This window comes from Chamaea fasciata, unplaced genomic scaffold, assembly GCF_029207755.1.
Source record: "Chamaea fasciata isolate MVZ Bird 193981 ecotype frontalis unplaced genomic scaffold, bChaFas1.0.hap1 SCAF_1, whole genome shotgun sequence".
NCBI classification, from domain to species: domain Eukaryota; kingdom Metazoa; phylum Chordata; class Aves; order Passeriformes; family Sylviidae; genus Chamaea; species Chamaea fasciata.
Genome location: NW_027094086.1, coordinates 83381029 through 83397580, shown reverse-complemented (window position 1 = coordinate 83397580; position 16552 = coordinate 83381029). Strand labels below are relative to the sequence as shown.

Below are 16552 nucleotides of genomic sequence, written 5' to 3'. Positions count from 1 at the left end.
GTGATGGTTTCTCTCTCAGTTGTCCTGTAGAATCATGTTCTTCCCCCTGTCTGAAGAAACTTTGAGTGTCTGGCCAAGCTCCTTCAGACAGGACCTCTTAGCCCACCTGTATCTTTCCTTGGCAGCCCTGTGCCATCCTGAAGTGTTGGGCATCTTTTCTTGCACTGCTGCTGCCTTGGTCACTCACAGGCTGACAGGGCTGTGCATTCCTCAGTGTTGGCAGAGTGAATTTCTCCGGTGAAGGCATCTTCAGAAGGATCCTGTGATGGACTTGATCACAAGTCGCTCACCCTTACTGCATCTGCTTAGCAGTGCACACAACATCCAGGGTCTGCAACTGTACAGGTTCTGGACCAGCACACACATGATCCCTTTTTCAGTCACCACAGCACACGTGAAGTCCCTTATTGAAGTTCCTCAAGTCCATGGAATCAGCCAGTAGCCAGGGTGATGCTGTGTATGGCCTTACTCACTGGCTGCTAGGGAAGCAGCAGGGTAACTAGGGCCTTGCAGCACACACACATAGAGCAGGAAAGAGGGCCACTGGCACAACGGTTTACTGGCTGTGCCATGTGGGAGCTTAGTTACGAGCATCCTTCCTCAGAGAGAAGCCTGTTTTGGCAGTCTGTGACTAGCACTGCCTGTGCCACCATGCCTGTTACGTTACCTCTCATCACTCAGTGGAAGTCTGCCCAGCATGTCCTTTATCTTGGCACACACTCCCAGGAAAAATAGCATTTTTCTTGTGCCCAAAATAGGATAAACTAATCTCTTGATTTGTTTCAACAGACATCCTTCCACAAAGTCTTCCTCTCCTCTGAACAGCAGCCTACTGAGATTCTTGACTATTTTCCTGACATGTCTCCTGCAGGAAAAAACTGCTGCAGAAAAGGAGAAATGTCACTCTGCACAAGGGTCCATGCCATCATGCTGGCTTTGCAAAAAAGAACTGGCAGGCCTGGCAGACACCAAGTTGACATTGAGTCAGAAATGGGTCCCTGTGGCAAAGAAAATCAACAGCACAAGGGAATTCCTTAGAAAAAACACAGCCAGGAGGTAAAGGGAGGCTTTCCTGCCCCCCTACTCAGCACTGGTGGGACCGCAGATGGAATGCTCTGTCTGGCTCTGGGCTTTCTGTTACAAAAGAGATGGGGAAGTACTGGATCAGGACCAGAGAAGATGATTAAGTGGTTAAAGTATCTGTCATGATTGGAGACACTCAGACACATGGGACTTGTTATCCTGGAGAGGAGAAAGTGCAGAGGGATCTCATCCATGTGCATAACCTTCTTAATGGGAGGGTAAAGAGGAGATGGAACTGGACTTTCTCCTGCGAACAGGCAAGAGAGAAGGGACACAACCTGAAACAGCACAAATTACATCTAAACATAAGAAAATACATTTTCTTTTGGATAGGGAGGTAAATCCAGGTTGCCCAAAGAGAGGCTGTGGAGCTTCCATCCTTATAAATATTCAAAACCCAGAAGGACATGATCCCAAGTAACCTGCTGTAGCTGACCCTGATTGAAAGGGGGAACTTGGAATAGCAAATCAGCAGAAGTCACTTCCAGTCTCAGCTGTTCTCTCCTTGCATATTATATCTAGAGGAAGGCCCCAAGGGAGATGGAGAGAGCAGGGTCATTGCACATTAATATGTTAAGAAAATACAGTGTTGTGGATGAGGCACTTGGAATGGGAGTGTGTGGCACGTTTCACAAGCATTGTTTCCATGCTGTACAGAGAGAAATGTTGCTTCACAGTGGCAGAGCCTTGGATGTCTCTTTGTGCTTTCTGGAGAGGTACAATTTGTGCCACTAGATGCAGAAGGTTTCAGATTTTGTCTTGTTACCTTCTAAGCCTTATTCTTGGTACTGCACACCAGTCTGTAAGGGAGAAAGGATTTCAATTCTTCAGAAAACCCATTGGAGGGCTATGACAAAAATACCAGTCACAGCAAGGACGTTTTCAAGGTTTATTTATTTTTGCCTTTTCTTCATTAAAAACTTTTGGAGCATTTCAATATTGTTGAAAACAAATATTAAAGACAGTTACAGGTTCAGTGCAGTATTTCCAAATTTGCACTTATTACTGCCTCCTGTCTTTTCTATTTTGAAAAGGGAAGCTTTGTACTTGCCTCTGAGTCTCATGGCCCCTTTGCTTTTTTCCCATTCCTTCATTTTGACCAGTATTATTGTCCAGGAAACAACACTGGTCACTGAGGCAAATCTTTGTACTTTACGCACTCTCCATTTTAATAATGATAGGAAGGAAAGTTTTCAAATTTAACCCTTTTGAAGTCTTCTTATTGTTTAAGCGTACAGTGTAAATTTAACAGGCTGGATCAAGTTCTTCTGGCTACAAGAGATGCGGAAAATGATTAAACTGCTTATGGCAAGCCTCGAGATGTTGAAATTTTGCATTTCTTGAAACAGTTTGGACCACTGCTTTAATTTCTAAAGAGAAAGAATTAAAAAGTACTTGGTGAGATGGCTGTCTTTACCAGTGAAAAACAACTGAGTCTATATCACAAATGTCCTGATGATATTCAAATAACGTGGATGTCAGACACGTAGCACCACCTTCTTTACTCTACAGATCTGCTTTAGTCATGCCACACTATATGTAAATGTGGAAATAGAACCATAGAAACATAGAATGTCCTGAGTTGGAAGGGACCCATCTGGATCACGAGGTCCAACTTCTGGCCCTATATATGACAGCCCCGAGAATCACACCATGTACTCAAAATCATTGTCCAAACACTTTTTGAACTCTGTCAGGCTGGTGCTGCGACCGCTTCCCTGGGGAGCCTGTTCCAGTGCCCAAACACCCTCTGTGTGAAGAACCTTTTCCTAGTATCTAACCTAAGCCTACTCTGACACAAATTCCTGATATTCCCTCAGGGCCTGTTGTGAGTCACTAGAGAGTTCCTGGTCCTCTGCTTCCCTGCCTGAGGAAGCTGTAGACTCCACTGAGGTCCCCCCTCAATCTCTTCCTTCTCCAGGCTGAACAAACCAAGATCTCAGCTGCTCCTTCTATTGCCTCCCCTCAAGGCCCTTTACCATCCTTATGGGCCTCCTTTGGATGCTCCCCAAAAGTTCGTTGTCTTTTTTATACTGTGGCATCCAAAACTACCCCCAGCCCTCAAGGTGAGGCTGCCCCAGTGCAGAGCAGAGCAGGACAATCTCCTTCCTTGCCCACCTGGCCATGCTGTGCCTGATGCCCCCCAGGACAGGGTTGGCCCTCCTGGCTGCCAGGGCACTGCTGGCTCATGTCCAGCTTGCCACTGACCAGGACATCCAGGTCCCTTTCTGTGGGGCTGCTCTCCAGCAACTTATTGCCCAGTCTATATGTACATTCAGGGTTTCCCTGTCCCTTATTATTGGAATAGCTGATATTAACGACAGAGCACCTCCTCTCAGAACTCTCAGTGAGGAAATGCTTTGCCTAGGAGTTGTCCATCTACTTACTCTTTCTCATGCCCTTCGAGTTATATGATTTTTCAGATCATTTCATCATCTCAAATGGCAGAGTTGCTGGAATAGTTTTTCCTTGAAATACATATCCAACTAAAGGTGCACCTTTAATACCCATTGGAATTGTATTGAAAAATATGTAAGAAGAAGTTAATATTTCACTGGGCTTTTTCTTGGTAATCAGTACTACAGAGAGGAATCAAACTCTAGAGGTATGCATTCATTTATTTCATAAATAGGTAGGAAACTTCATATTTACATACTTTATTGATTCTAAAAACTGGAGGATTTTGTACTAAATCCCATTTTGCTCAAAACAGCTACCAATGTAATAATATTTTAAGGGTTAGTCATCCAGAAAATTAAGAAAATTCACATAATTTCATGACAAGCATTTGTGACTTTCTTTTATTGTGTTAAGAAAGAAAAAATCAATTATGTGCATCCAAATCAGTAATAAATGATTAGAATGAAAACAGGTCATAATGTTGTGCCAATAGATCCATATTTGGAGATGCTAGCGGACACATAGGGAAAAAAAAAAAACCAGACAAAATTAGGATTCTCATACATTTCTTGAAAACAAGAGATGTAGTCTTGAACTACCATAGGAAAGCCTAGCTACATTCATGGAATAATAATGTTCTTGAGTTTTGAACAACTGAGAGATTTCCAGGAACAAATTTATGTTTACTTGCTAAGCAGGGTCAACAGAGACAGGAATTATTTTAAAAGCTGTGGTTTTAAACAAATCTCCCATGGAGAAATCATATTCTTTAACATCACTTACAGGATTTTTCACAAAAATCAAAACGTTCTCAAATTTGAAGTGTCTTCCAATATTTTAAGCAAGAATTCAGACAACTCTATTTGTTTGGAAGTTCTGAGTTCTGGATCATCCAGATATCCCTGTTTCAGGCTTTGAATCTATGTTCTGTGACAAGACAAAACTGCACCTAGACAAAGTTAGAGATCTTTGAACATTCTGAAGTGGAAGGGAAACTCTCCATGACTTTGGAGAACTTCTGAAAGAAGTTCAGTATTACATGACATACTCATGGTGAGAAGACAACTCTGGTCATAGTGGATATGTGCACCATTTCCCAAGAGATAAGTAAAAAACAAACAAACAACAACAAAAAAAAACCCCCAAAAATATACATAGGCACCAATTAATACCCTGCATAGCAGAATCTTGTCCACAAGCATCTCCTCCAGACTGGGGATCTCAAAGCCAGTGTTTTGGGAACAGCGTGGGTTTGTTAGTAGGATAGTTCCAGGGAATAGGATGAGCATAGCACATGGCTTTCCACATAATGGAATACCAAAGACTTGGAGTCCTGTCTGCAACTACTTCTTCAAGTGAAAATCATCTGACCCCTTCCTGGCCAGTGAGGGCCTCTATTCTCTGTGGGCTTAGTCTTTGCTTGGCTAAATCAACACTGAAACCAGTCTGAGAAGGGAGAGGAACAAACACACTTGCTGCTGTTTCCTCACCTGCAGTTGTGTCTTTACTATGGAAGCTTCAGGAAAGGGCACGACTTAGAGTAGCCTTTCAACTTGCAGAAAGTATTGAAGAGATGAGATTATACTACAATACTAGAGTAAAGGGGGTCTGTTTCTTGGGGGTAGGCAAGCATTGTGTCCAACCCTTTTATTCTTAGGGGTAACAATACCTGCCAAAGAAGAGGATCAGATTGCTTGGATTGTGTTTAACCAAGAAAAGGAATGGGTGGTCAGCCCTAAACTCTTCAATCTCAGAGGAATGTTGGATGTCTTCTGTGTCATCAGCTGACCCAGCCTCTTCAGTGCCCTCTTCAGTGACCTCCATGTATGCCTTGTGGATGGCCTCAGATATCCTCAGACTCTGTGCTGAAGAGATACCAGAGAGGTTGGCCGAGGGGCTGAACAGGTCGGTCACACCCAAGGATGTCAAGACAGATGTGAGGTTATATTTCTCCTCAATCTTCATGCGTGGGAGGTACACTTCTACTCTCTTCTTTACCATCACTTTGGAACTGGTCCACTCCATGAGTTTTTCGTAGCTGATTTTGTTCTCAAGCTGCAAAGAGAGGCAGGGAATGAAATTCCTGCGATGCAAATCCAACTTCTTCCTACCATTCATTTCTGTCAAGGCTATCATAAAAGTAAAACCGCAACCAGAATGAAGCTTCCTTTCTGAAGGTTCCTGAAGCTCATTCTATTGGCATCCTTCTGGTATTTTATTAATTGCCTCTCCAGTACTGCCTGTGTTACTCTCCTTTTATTCAGTTCTTTACCAAATTAAAACACTCCCCTTTGTCCAAGCAACCTTGTGTCTCATGAGTCACAACTCAACAGTTTCACAGCCTAACAAATTAGTCAGCTTGTGAAAGATTGCGAAAACAAGGCCATGAAAATTTACCTACAGTTGGTAGCACGTAAAAAGTTCAAACTCTTCTACATCTGGAATAATAATTCTATTTTATAATTTAAAAATATTACTGAAATAGGAGTAATTGTTCATATATTTTAGACTGTGTTGATTTTTTTCCTTTCTTGAGTACAGGTGGGTAATTTTATAACACTGCCCATAAATACATCTTCTTGTGCAGGGCTGCAGCAACACTATACTGCTTTGCCTTCTTTTTACAAAACTGAGCTCAGGACTCTCCTGAGAGGCTCTGCCTGACCACCTGGACGGATTTTGTGCTTCTCTGCCTGCCCAGCAGAACTAGGGGTGGGGGACAGCTGGGATGTCAGTGGACACCAAAAGCTCTGACAGCAGCCAAGCCCCACTGAAGTCATCACTCTTCTGCTTGCCCTGCCAGGGCCATACCTGTGCCAACCCAGAGATGTCATCAGGCAGCAGCACAAACAGGCTCAGCTCTCCACTGGTGTATGGAAGCTCCAGGACCTTAATTTTGTCTTCAGCCACTCTTCCCACTTTGAAGGTGCTGTTCTGACGCATCATTTGCACAGGTCTGCTCTCTTGCTGCAAAAACAAAAATGTGAGATGATGTGATGTGGGACCAGACAAATGTACAAGGCCTTTGAAAGGACAGGACTCAGTCTTCAATCATGCTGCCTTTGGAGAAGACCTGTGTCTCCATTTTTTGTCTCATCTGCTGGTTTGCTCTGACACAGCTGTCATAAATCTGACAGTGAGGCACCCAGCCAATGACAACAGAACTGTAAATACAACACATACACGTCTGGCCAGAAGCTGTGTCTGTGCCCCCCACCTCAGTCACATTGAAGGGCACTTCCTGAGTGTCTTCTTCTTTAAATGCGGTCTTCCATTTCCCTTTGAAGTAAACAGCATTCACAAGGACCAGCACAGTCTGAGGATTAACAGAGCTTGGTTCAAGGAAATCCTGGATCTGTCCTTTAAGAAAGAAGTAGGGTACAGAGTGGTAAGTTTCATAGCAGTGGTCTTGCATTTTAGAAATCAATCAATATACTGCTCCTTCACTTGACCTTTCCTTCTTTAAAAGTCTGCACATGGAGTTAAGGTTCATAAAGATGATTTAATAATGCACTGAAAGACTGGCATCTGGCCAGACATTTATGCAAGAAGACAGGTATCTTCAAGAGTGTTATAGATTCCCAGGAACCTTTCTAACCAGCACTCGGAAGAAAGAAATATTTATATAGAAAAGAAGGAAAGGGAGAAGGAGAAACCAACACAGATTTTCTCTTTCTCAATGTGTTTGTTTCTCACAATTCATTTTAGGTTTTTTCCTCCCTCTTCAACACAATAAATGCACACAAGATTTTGAATCATCAGCCCAGCTCAGTGTGCATTACTTTTTCCCCTGGAAGCCCACTTCTTATCTATCCAGCACATACTTGTAAGAATATGCCAATATTCTAGAGAAGATGGGACTAACCTTGCATGAGTTAATCTCTCCAGATACAAAAAATGTGCATATAACATGTGCATATAAAATATGCATATTAAGTATGCATATTATGGCACCTCTTCCTTTGCCAGATGGTATTAAAACACTCTGTCACTGCCACACAGGTGCAATAGAGTCATCCCTTTCCACAGAAAATATCCACTAATGGGGACAGGAGGAGGAAATTTCTCCTCTAATGTTTAGTCTTTTCAGAAATTGCTAAAATACAGTGGTCAGAGGGAAGTATACTTCATAATCTTGTCTGACTCACCATTTGTCTGATTTTTCACCCAGGAATTAATGCGCTGTCTGGCTTGATTTGATGCTGTTTTGAAGTTGACTGTTTCTAGACCAGATCTATACAGTTTCTTCATACACTTCAAATAGATCTGTAAAGACACCAATTAATTGTAGCCAGTGAACTAGTAATTTTTTAAAAAACAATATGAAAGTGAAATAAAATATAGACAATAAGGTTTCTATAGTGATGTCATGGTTAAGGTGTTCTCATTGCTTACTTCCTGAATGAACTTGCTAAAACTGGACCAGAAAAATTATTTTCTTTCATGACAATTTCAGATCTCACATCTTTACTATGTGACCAGTTAAAAGCATATATTAAAATGTTTAAGAATTTCTAGAAGAAAGCTTGATCCAACCCCCCTGTTTACAGGTTTATTTTAGACTGTTTTATCATCTTTAAGTCCACTTCCTTTTTTTAAAGCATTTTTCCTTATTTTTAAAGATAATAAGCTCCTTTGATTAGGAATATTTGTATCTTTTGCTTTGAAAATGTGAAAAAAAGATTTTGACACTTTCAAAATTTGTTTCTGAGGTGAGTTTTCAAGTGAAGAAATATGCCAAAGTCAAAATATTTTCTAAAAAAAACCAAACAACCAATTGAAATGAAATGCTTTGGGGGAGCAAGTGGTGAGTGAGGAGTTATATTACTAATAACTTTGTTTATTACTCCATCCTTTTTTTTAATAGGGCCATATTTTGCCTCAAATTGCTTTCCATTTAGACTGTTGCTGAGGCCATGGCAAAGGGAAAAGCCATGTAAATCCACACCAGTAGGGCCTATTGGGTTAACTGGTCACCTACTCTGGCCAGTCCTCCCAGATTACAGAATTTTACAGGGTTTAGCAAGAGATCACTTACCGGTAGGATCTGACTTGTCTTTTCAGCATAGAGTCTGTTGGCAATGTGCAGTGAATAATTGGCTTCTGGTGCAGTGATATCAGAGAGGATTTCTTTAAAGAGTAGGTGGATATTCACAGGCTTGCCACACTGAGTTGTTGATAAGAAGACAAAAAAAAATATAACTGTTAGGTTATTTTATGAGAAAGAGGATTATTTCTAAGGTACAAATAACGTGGGGAAATGTGTTCGAACATCTGCAAATGAGCATGTAAATGAGTCTAAGAGTTCCATGGGAGGGATGTTCAGTCTAAGCAGTTAATGATGTATAATTCATTCACAGCCTATGATGCCCCTCATTCGGGTGGTTAATTATTGAAATTAGTGACTTGTCATAGGTACAAAACCTCTAATTCCCAGGTGCTGCTTGCATTTTCATGGCATTTTTTTGCGGAAGCTGCAGATGGAAGAAGAGAGCTAGATGGCAAGAGAGTCAGGAAGTGTTTTGTAATACAGGCAAAAAATGGATCACCTGTCTCAAGTTCCAAGAACAGTGACCCAGGCTAAAAGCATTTAAGAAAACTGCACAATCATAAGCAGTAGGTGGGGCTTTATTATTTGAGGATAATTGTGTTGAACAGCTCCTTTCTAAATGCTTAAGGAGTCCCTAAATAGTCTAGCTTTAGATACTACCTTTATATTTTAAAAAAATCACATCTTTTTTTAAGTCCCACCTTGTGTTTTAGATCTCAAATGAATGGGGACAGACCAGGCTCCATGGCTTTTGTTATCATTACTAAGGAGCAGATTAACATGGACAGAAGCATACAAGTGGTATCAAGGTACTGGGACCCCTCATGCTTCTCTTGGAGTAGCAGTGGGAATTGGAGGCTGGAAAAGTCCCTGTAGCTTTGTAAGAGTGTGGTTACTTTCCATCCTTTGAGGATTCTGGGCTCTTTTCTACTGAAGCATCTTCCTGTCCCGCTTTGGAGTCTCAGCTGCAAGTCTGCCTACTGTACCCTGGCTTCAGGTACTGAGACCCTTTCAAGGCCTGTACCTTAGCAGCACTTGCAGGTGTAGAGTTCATTACCCCAAAGTGTATCCTGGTGCCCAAAGCATCATATCCTGTCCTGTCACTTGCAATATGTGGAGCCTGTCTTCTTTTTCTGGTGGTGTTTTGAGTTTGTTTTTTGGGGTTTTTTTTTTTTGTTCCTTTGTTTCTGTTGGTGGTTGTTTGCTTGGCATTTGTTTTGTTGCTGTTGTTCTTTGGGCTTTGGTGGTTTGTGTTTTTTTTTTTTTTTAGCTTACATCTCTTAGATTACGAGAATTAACAAAGGTTTGGCAAGGTGTTGAAACTACTAAAAGCACAAGCAGAGCAGTCTATCCTCAGGAAAAGGATGTGAAAGAAAAATCAATGTACCTTAGATTTCAGTATCTTGGTCTGGGTGCTTCCAAGTCCTGCAATTTTATCAAAGTGAAGAACCTGCAATTGAAGATAGAAATTAGGTATGTGAAGTCCACTGACAGTCACTGATGTTTGTGCTGAAATTGTAGGTTTTCACTAACCAAGTCTGATTAGCACATAGGTGAACTGAGAAATTTCATGCGAGCTTTAAACCAGGCACCACACTGAAAATTTGTGATTGCAATCTTCAGCTTAGACCCTTCTTTTCCAGTTAATGGCATTATCCATAAATCAGCTGCAGCCTTACAGCATTGTATTTATAAATACGACTCTTGTTTTCTAAATGTTTCATCTTTTCTATGTTTCAAGTTGTCCATTCCACGTGGAAGGAATCTGAGATAATGTAAGGTGAAGCAAGAGACCTGCCTTTACCATCCTCCAGAACTGCTCTTTCTTAATGAAAACCAAAGGCTGCTCTTGCCCTTCATGGGGAAATGCAATAAGTGTAAAGTAGCTCCAGAATTTGGAAAGCCATTATTTTGTTCGGCAGGTTTGGAAGATAGAAATGGATAATCTGCTGCCTCTTTGAATGGGATCAAAGAGAGTTTGTACCCATTTATTTAACTTACCTTCTCAATCTGATACTCGGTGTTATTTTTTGCTCCCAGATAGACCATGGCCAAGGCTGCAATCATGCTCAGGGGGCAATAAAAGATGTTGTCATTGGGATGATGAAATTTCACCTCCTTGAATACATCAAAACAAAATTCTGCATTTGCTGCACTGATGGAGCCCATTGTGAAATCAGCGTTACCTAAAGCAAACAGAAACTTTATGGTCATGATATGTAGTGCTTGTTTTAAAAAGTACTGCCAATAGCCCAGAAACTGCCAGTTCATTGCTGGTTTTGTGATGCTGAACCAGTGAATGATGTGAAGCCTGAAAATTCTGTGATCATTAGAAATATTATAACTCCTGATCCATTTAGATGCAAACACGTGTTTGTTTTCTTTCAATAAGATACAATCAGCAAGATAGCACCTTGTATTTGTCTTTCAGGAAATAGAAAGTTTCATGCACCCTTCAATATGGTAAATACAACATTGAATGAGTGAGTTTCCCTTTGGCCATCCAGAGGACTCTGAATGATGCCTGAGGCAATGCAAACTTAATATTTCATTTCTTCTGTGGCTGCTCTTGATCTTTACATCAAATGTAGTCAACTCACTACACTCGTTGTGTACTTCTTAGTGTTGCTTAGTACAACCAGGCACAAATTTGGAGGTTTCTTTCCTGTCATTTATAGCAATAATAGGAGTAAGTTGTACTGTAAGACAGCTGCTTAGATGCTGAAATATAAATTTAGGGTTTTCCTGTGGCCCTGTTTCAAACATTTAATCTCTGCTGATGCTTTTTAGCACAATCATATATATATATATATATATATATATATATATGGGTTTTTTCAGGGAATGAGATTGAGAAAAGAGAAATACCTTTATTCCCAGTTATTAAAATTATAAAAGAATAGTTTTAATGTTTTAAAAATAACAGGTTTTAAATGAAAAAGAACTATTTCTACTCAATGCTGTGGTGCACAAGCTACATATTTTGCACACCTAAAAATATTTGACAGTCAAACAGTATAAGATATATTGAGATGGCAAGGCAAAATTACTGTATATCCTGTCTTTTTACATACTGTCTAATACTTACCTTAAGGTTCTTAAATATATATATTTTTTTTCATCTTAAAGAATACAAATTAGAAATTACATTTTCTTGGAGAAATACTTACCCCACAAACTTCAAAGAGGCGTGTAATAATCCAGCTTGCCAGCTGAACCTAAAGAGCTCCCTGAGCTGTTGGTGATATATATTGCATGATTTGAGACACTCCCACTGTTGCCTTCAAGGAGTCATCTTTTCAGTCCCTGCCCTTTGTCATGACCTCTTGATTCACTGCACCTTGAAACATTGAGCAGACCAATGCTAAGCTGGTATTCTATCTGCAGCAAGTCAACCTTTACTTACTGAAGTGAAACCTGATTTAAAAATTAATTATTTAAGCTTTTGCTGTAGCGTTCTCTTCTCCTCAGCAGTGAGGCACTGTCAGTGCTGGAAGCACTCTAACACAGTACTCCCACCAACCATGAAGGGAAAAGTGGATGTTGTGGAAGGTCTGATAGATATGCAACAACTCACTGCAGCATCTATGCAGTGGAACAGAGGGAAGTTCCTAGAGAATGGTGTCCATCTGACCTTGCCAAAATAATGTAATTCCAAGCAAAGCCAGCTGCAGGATGGTCGTTCTATTGAGAGTGGTTTGAAATGGATTTTTTCCATGTTAGAACAAACTCAAAACCTGTTTCGTTTTCAAGACTGAAAGGTGTTTTGGTGTGACAAAATGCAGAAATATATTCCTGGAGTGCCGAGATTGATGTGGTGTATGGCTTATCCTTGTTAAAAGCACAGCCACATCCATTTCTCTGCCTAGGTGAGACTAAAGTGTTTTACCTGAGGCAAAACTATGAGAGTCTACAGCTTAGGTGTGCAGGAGGAGGGGAGAAGGGCTCTGAGGAGAAAGCATATTTTTTGCTAAAACCTCATTTTGGTGAACACATTTAAAGCAACAATGTTGAGATGACTTAAAGGCCTGAAGGTGGGCAAGTAAGAGGAAGAGATTTGAGGAACAGTCAGGAATTACATATTTCCTGTGCTGTTAACCTGACCCCAGAATCTTCAGGTATTCAGAAATTTATTTAAACCAGCCAGTGGTATTCAAAGAATGACTAAGAGTCAGCTTTTAATTTTCATTCTGTGCAGGTCATGGCAACAAGGTCCATGGTACTTGCACAGGCCATTCCCATAGATCTTCCATACCTTGTAACTATGGCAGGTGAATAAACAACAGAATCTGTCTGCAGGAACATTCATGGCCTGTTAGACAACCATAATGCACAATATAAAATATAACTCAATTGTAAAAAGCTATTACTCTTTATTATATAATAGACTTGATGAGCAGTAAAGAAACAAATCTGGCATCTGCAAAGGCCATAGGGGTGGATAACAGAAATCTAAATTTGCACCTATTAAGTCACAGAGCATACAGCAGTAGGTGCACCCTCTGTGAAAAGGAAGGGGAGCTACTTTATTCTTAACAGTGTTGTTTGCCTTGCTGAAATGCAGGGATCTATGTGCAGAGCCTGGTATTTGGAATGGTTTTTAGTTTCCCAATTCAGAATGAGGATATTATAGCAGCAATGAGGATGGGAAAACCTGAAGATGAGGAGTTTTTCTCTCACCTTGTTCCATGCCTCCTATTCTGTGAGCTGTGCTGTTGTAGCTTTTACTTTATCCATACTTATCTAAGCATTACTACCTGAAGGCACAGGTTTTGTGTGCAAAGGGCTGTCATGTATATGACTTTTCTTATTCTCCCATTTTCACATATTCACATTAGAGTTCTAGCTATCACTCAGCAGTTGCTCAAGCACATCTTTGGGATTTCCATGAAGAATTTTCCTGGGCACCGACAGTCCTTTGTATGCTATGGTTCAATTTGTTTGTGTGGACCTCCGTGGAAATTGTCCAGGAAGGACAGTACTGACCCTGCTAAAAAGACCATTCCTTTGTGTAATGTCCAAGATTTTCTAAAAAAAACTTTTTTCACACCAAGTTTTCTGGAAAAGGACATGCAGATGTTTCTGTTTTCTTCTCCCATGCACTATATTTGCCTTCTTTGTACACCCTATATTTTATATGCCTACATATGCAACACGCTCACCACAACAGTTTCTGTGCACAGGTACAGTGATTGAATGTCTGAAACTGCTCAGTTTCCATATTATGTAAGCCACCCTAATGTGAAAAACTACTTTGCCAAGACAGGCAAGATGGTTTAAAACATCCAAAGTAGAAAGCTCATGAAAGAAAGAAAATTTGGTTCTAACAGTTATCATGGATGGGGCAGTACAACTTCTCCAGAGACTAGTCTGTAGTGCAAACCCTTGGGTTAATTTTGGGGGGGGTTAATACATCAACTGTTAGTGCAAAAGTGTTTGCAGAATCAGCCTGGGAGTAGCTGCAAATTTTGATCAGCATGGGCAGTCACCAACAGATACCTGCTCTTTTTCAGCTTTGCCTCGTTAGGGCATTGGACATGGAGAAGACAGACCCTTCTCCTGAAATTCAAAAGCTACAAGTGTAGTACTGCAAACAAAGCAAGACAAACAAGTTACAATCTATTTCATATCCACGTTTGTCCAAAAAAAGAGGTGAGCAAGGATTCTGCTGCCCTTTGTGCCTAGAGCAGTACATGGTAGTTTGCTCCTTGTCCCTAATACTGGTATAAACAAGGAGCTGGGAAAGCAGCTCTTTCCAACATTTCTCCGTTCTTATTTTCACATTTAATTTCTTCTGGTTTCTCAGGAACTATTGGGCAGTATTTGAGAGAAATGTTTGCTTGTGCTTTGGATGGCTGTCTGCATTACACAGACTGCATACACTGTGCCTGAGTGCCTTTCTTACTGGGATCATAAGGAACCAGGAATTCCTACTGTAAAACCTTCTACCAGTTATATTTTGAGGAAAATAAACATCAGTCTTCTTCATGGGGGGGGGGGGGAGGGGAAGGGGAGGGAGGGAGTGTGACTGACAATCCAAAATCTTCCTTTGTCCTTCTTGCCTATCCATTGCAATGCTTTTGAAGATATATTAAAAAAAATGTTATACATAGGTACTAAGAAACTGTTTAAAGGAAAGCACAGTTTCAGAGAAAACTGAGGAGACCTGGAACCATCAGAGAGAACAGAGTTCAGTTGAAATGCGAATATATAAAGTGTTACTCAGTAATCAGACTGTGGAAAGACACAGATCTTTCTATTGTGGGACAAATGTGTGTTACCTTTCCATGGATCCTCATGCAAACACTATTTGACATCTTTTGCCTTGCTCTTTGCCAGTCTACCCTTTTGTAGGCTGTCATGTGCTGGCCTGGTTCAACACTTGGCATCGAGCCTGTCCATGGGAAGGAGGCATTGGGTTGCCCTGCAGGGGTATGCCTGTTCTGGGCACCATTTGGAGTTTCCAACTTTGCTCTGCTCTGCAAGCAAGCTCTATTGCTTGGCATTGAAATTTTACAAACTGGTTTCCCACAGTATTTGCTGCCAGAGTGGAGGGCTTGCCTTCCATTTTTAAGTAAACATCCCTGATTTTGTGGGAGCACTGCCCTCCACAGTAGGAGCTGCTGCCACTACACCAGCAGCAGGAGGCTGCTTTCCAGCTTCTGGTGTTTTTTACCACATTGTTTGATGTCTTGTAGATTTCAATGGCAGTAAGGAAAAAAGATTGCATAAGGAGAAGATAGGGATTTTTAAATTATAATTTATTCTGTATTTTGTTGCTGGTTCTGAATTATCTAGATATCCCTGAAGTTGTTGGGGTTTTTTAAATTATAATGCAAAATTACTTCTGCCATAGTAAACTAAGTGACATTCTTGTTTCAGCCACATCACCTCCTTTGATCACACACAGAATTCCTGTTGTGAGACTCATGCTTTTTGGGATAATATGTTAAAGCACTTGCCTTCATCACATTAATTCTTTTTCTTTTACATTTTATCTGAAAATCTATAGGCCTGATTGTGCAAATAAACTCAAATACTGTTCATTTTACTCTTTTTTTCTTTTAACCTAAGTAATTTTAATTGGAGACAAACCAGATATACACAAAATTCCAATGGCCTTTGTTGAAAAACATGTATAGCTGGTTTTTGCATACTTTATTTATCAAAGAGCTAACAGCCTGTGGTTTGTGTTCTCTTACCAGCTAATTGGTGTGAAAAGTGTGTCTCTACAGGTAATTTTTACTATTTCAGGCTGTATTTCATACTGCAATTGCAGCCATATGAGGTATCTGCAGACTGTAATGGGTCTGCTTTATTTAACAATTAAATCTGTGTTGAGTACTGTAATTTACGGTAAATTTTCCTGTACATCTCAGCATTTGGAAGAGCCCTTTGAATCATCAGTTCTACAATGGCACCAGTATGCTCACAGTGTTTACCTTCTTCCCACCAGTGAGTAACAACGGAAAGGAGAAGTGAGTCATCAAAGAGTGAAATATTTTTCCCATAAAAGCAAGTATTCTTCATGTATCTGTTGATTTTGGACGTTACCTACTGCCAGACTGGGCAGGATGCTCCCTTCTTGTGACCCTGTGCTATTCCTTCCCACTACCTACTCCACAACATCCAGGAAGTGGTTTAGGGAACGAGATCACAAGCAAGAAAATTAGCTTTACCAGAAATTTTCCTCTTGATTTGCTTCCCAGAGAACCGCTCATCCCCAAGTCAGGCAACTTATAGTGGTCGTGTAAAAGAGGGAGCAGGTTCAGAGTTTATGTACCCCAATGTTGAATTGTCCAGTGCCTAAACTCAGCATGGTGAATATTTAGAAGTGGGAGGTAGACTTCAGTGTCATTTACATTTTTGGAAAGAATTAACATTAATTTTACTTACTATCTTAGACTACTTCTCTGTTCACTAATTCTGCAGACTTCTACATTTGATATTTAGCTTGCAGTGGGTTTATAATGATAAATAGTAATAATAGTAAAAAATAATAAACACAGACTACCCATC

At 40.5% G+C, this 16552-nt stretch overlaps 1 protein-coding gene across 1 annotated transcript; it reads right to left on the bottom strand.

The window, feature by feature from the left end:
- Positions 1–5136: 5136 nt before the first annotated feature.
- LOC136291758 (ovalbumin-like) lies at positions 5137–10705 on the bottom strand. The gene is made up of 7 exons (XM_066186895.1): positions 10535–10705; positions 9921–9983; positions 8522–8650; positions 7632–7749; positions 6701–6843; positions 6295–6450; positions 5137–5538 (listed from the first exon to the last, which is right to left on the bottom strand). Exons 1-7 carry the CDS (start codon positions 10700–10702, stop codon positions 5137–5139), a joined length of 1179 nt encoding a protein of 392 aa, XP_066042992.1. The 5' UTR covers positions 10703–10705.
- Between the last annotated feature and the right edge of the window lie 5847 nt (positions 10706–16552).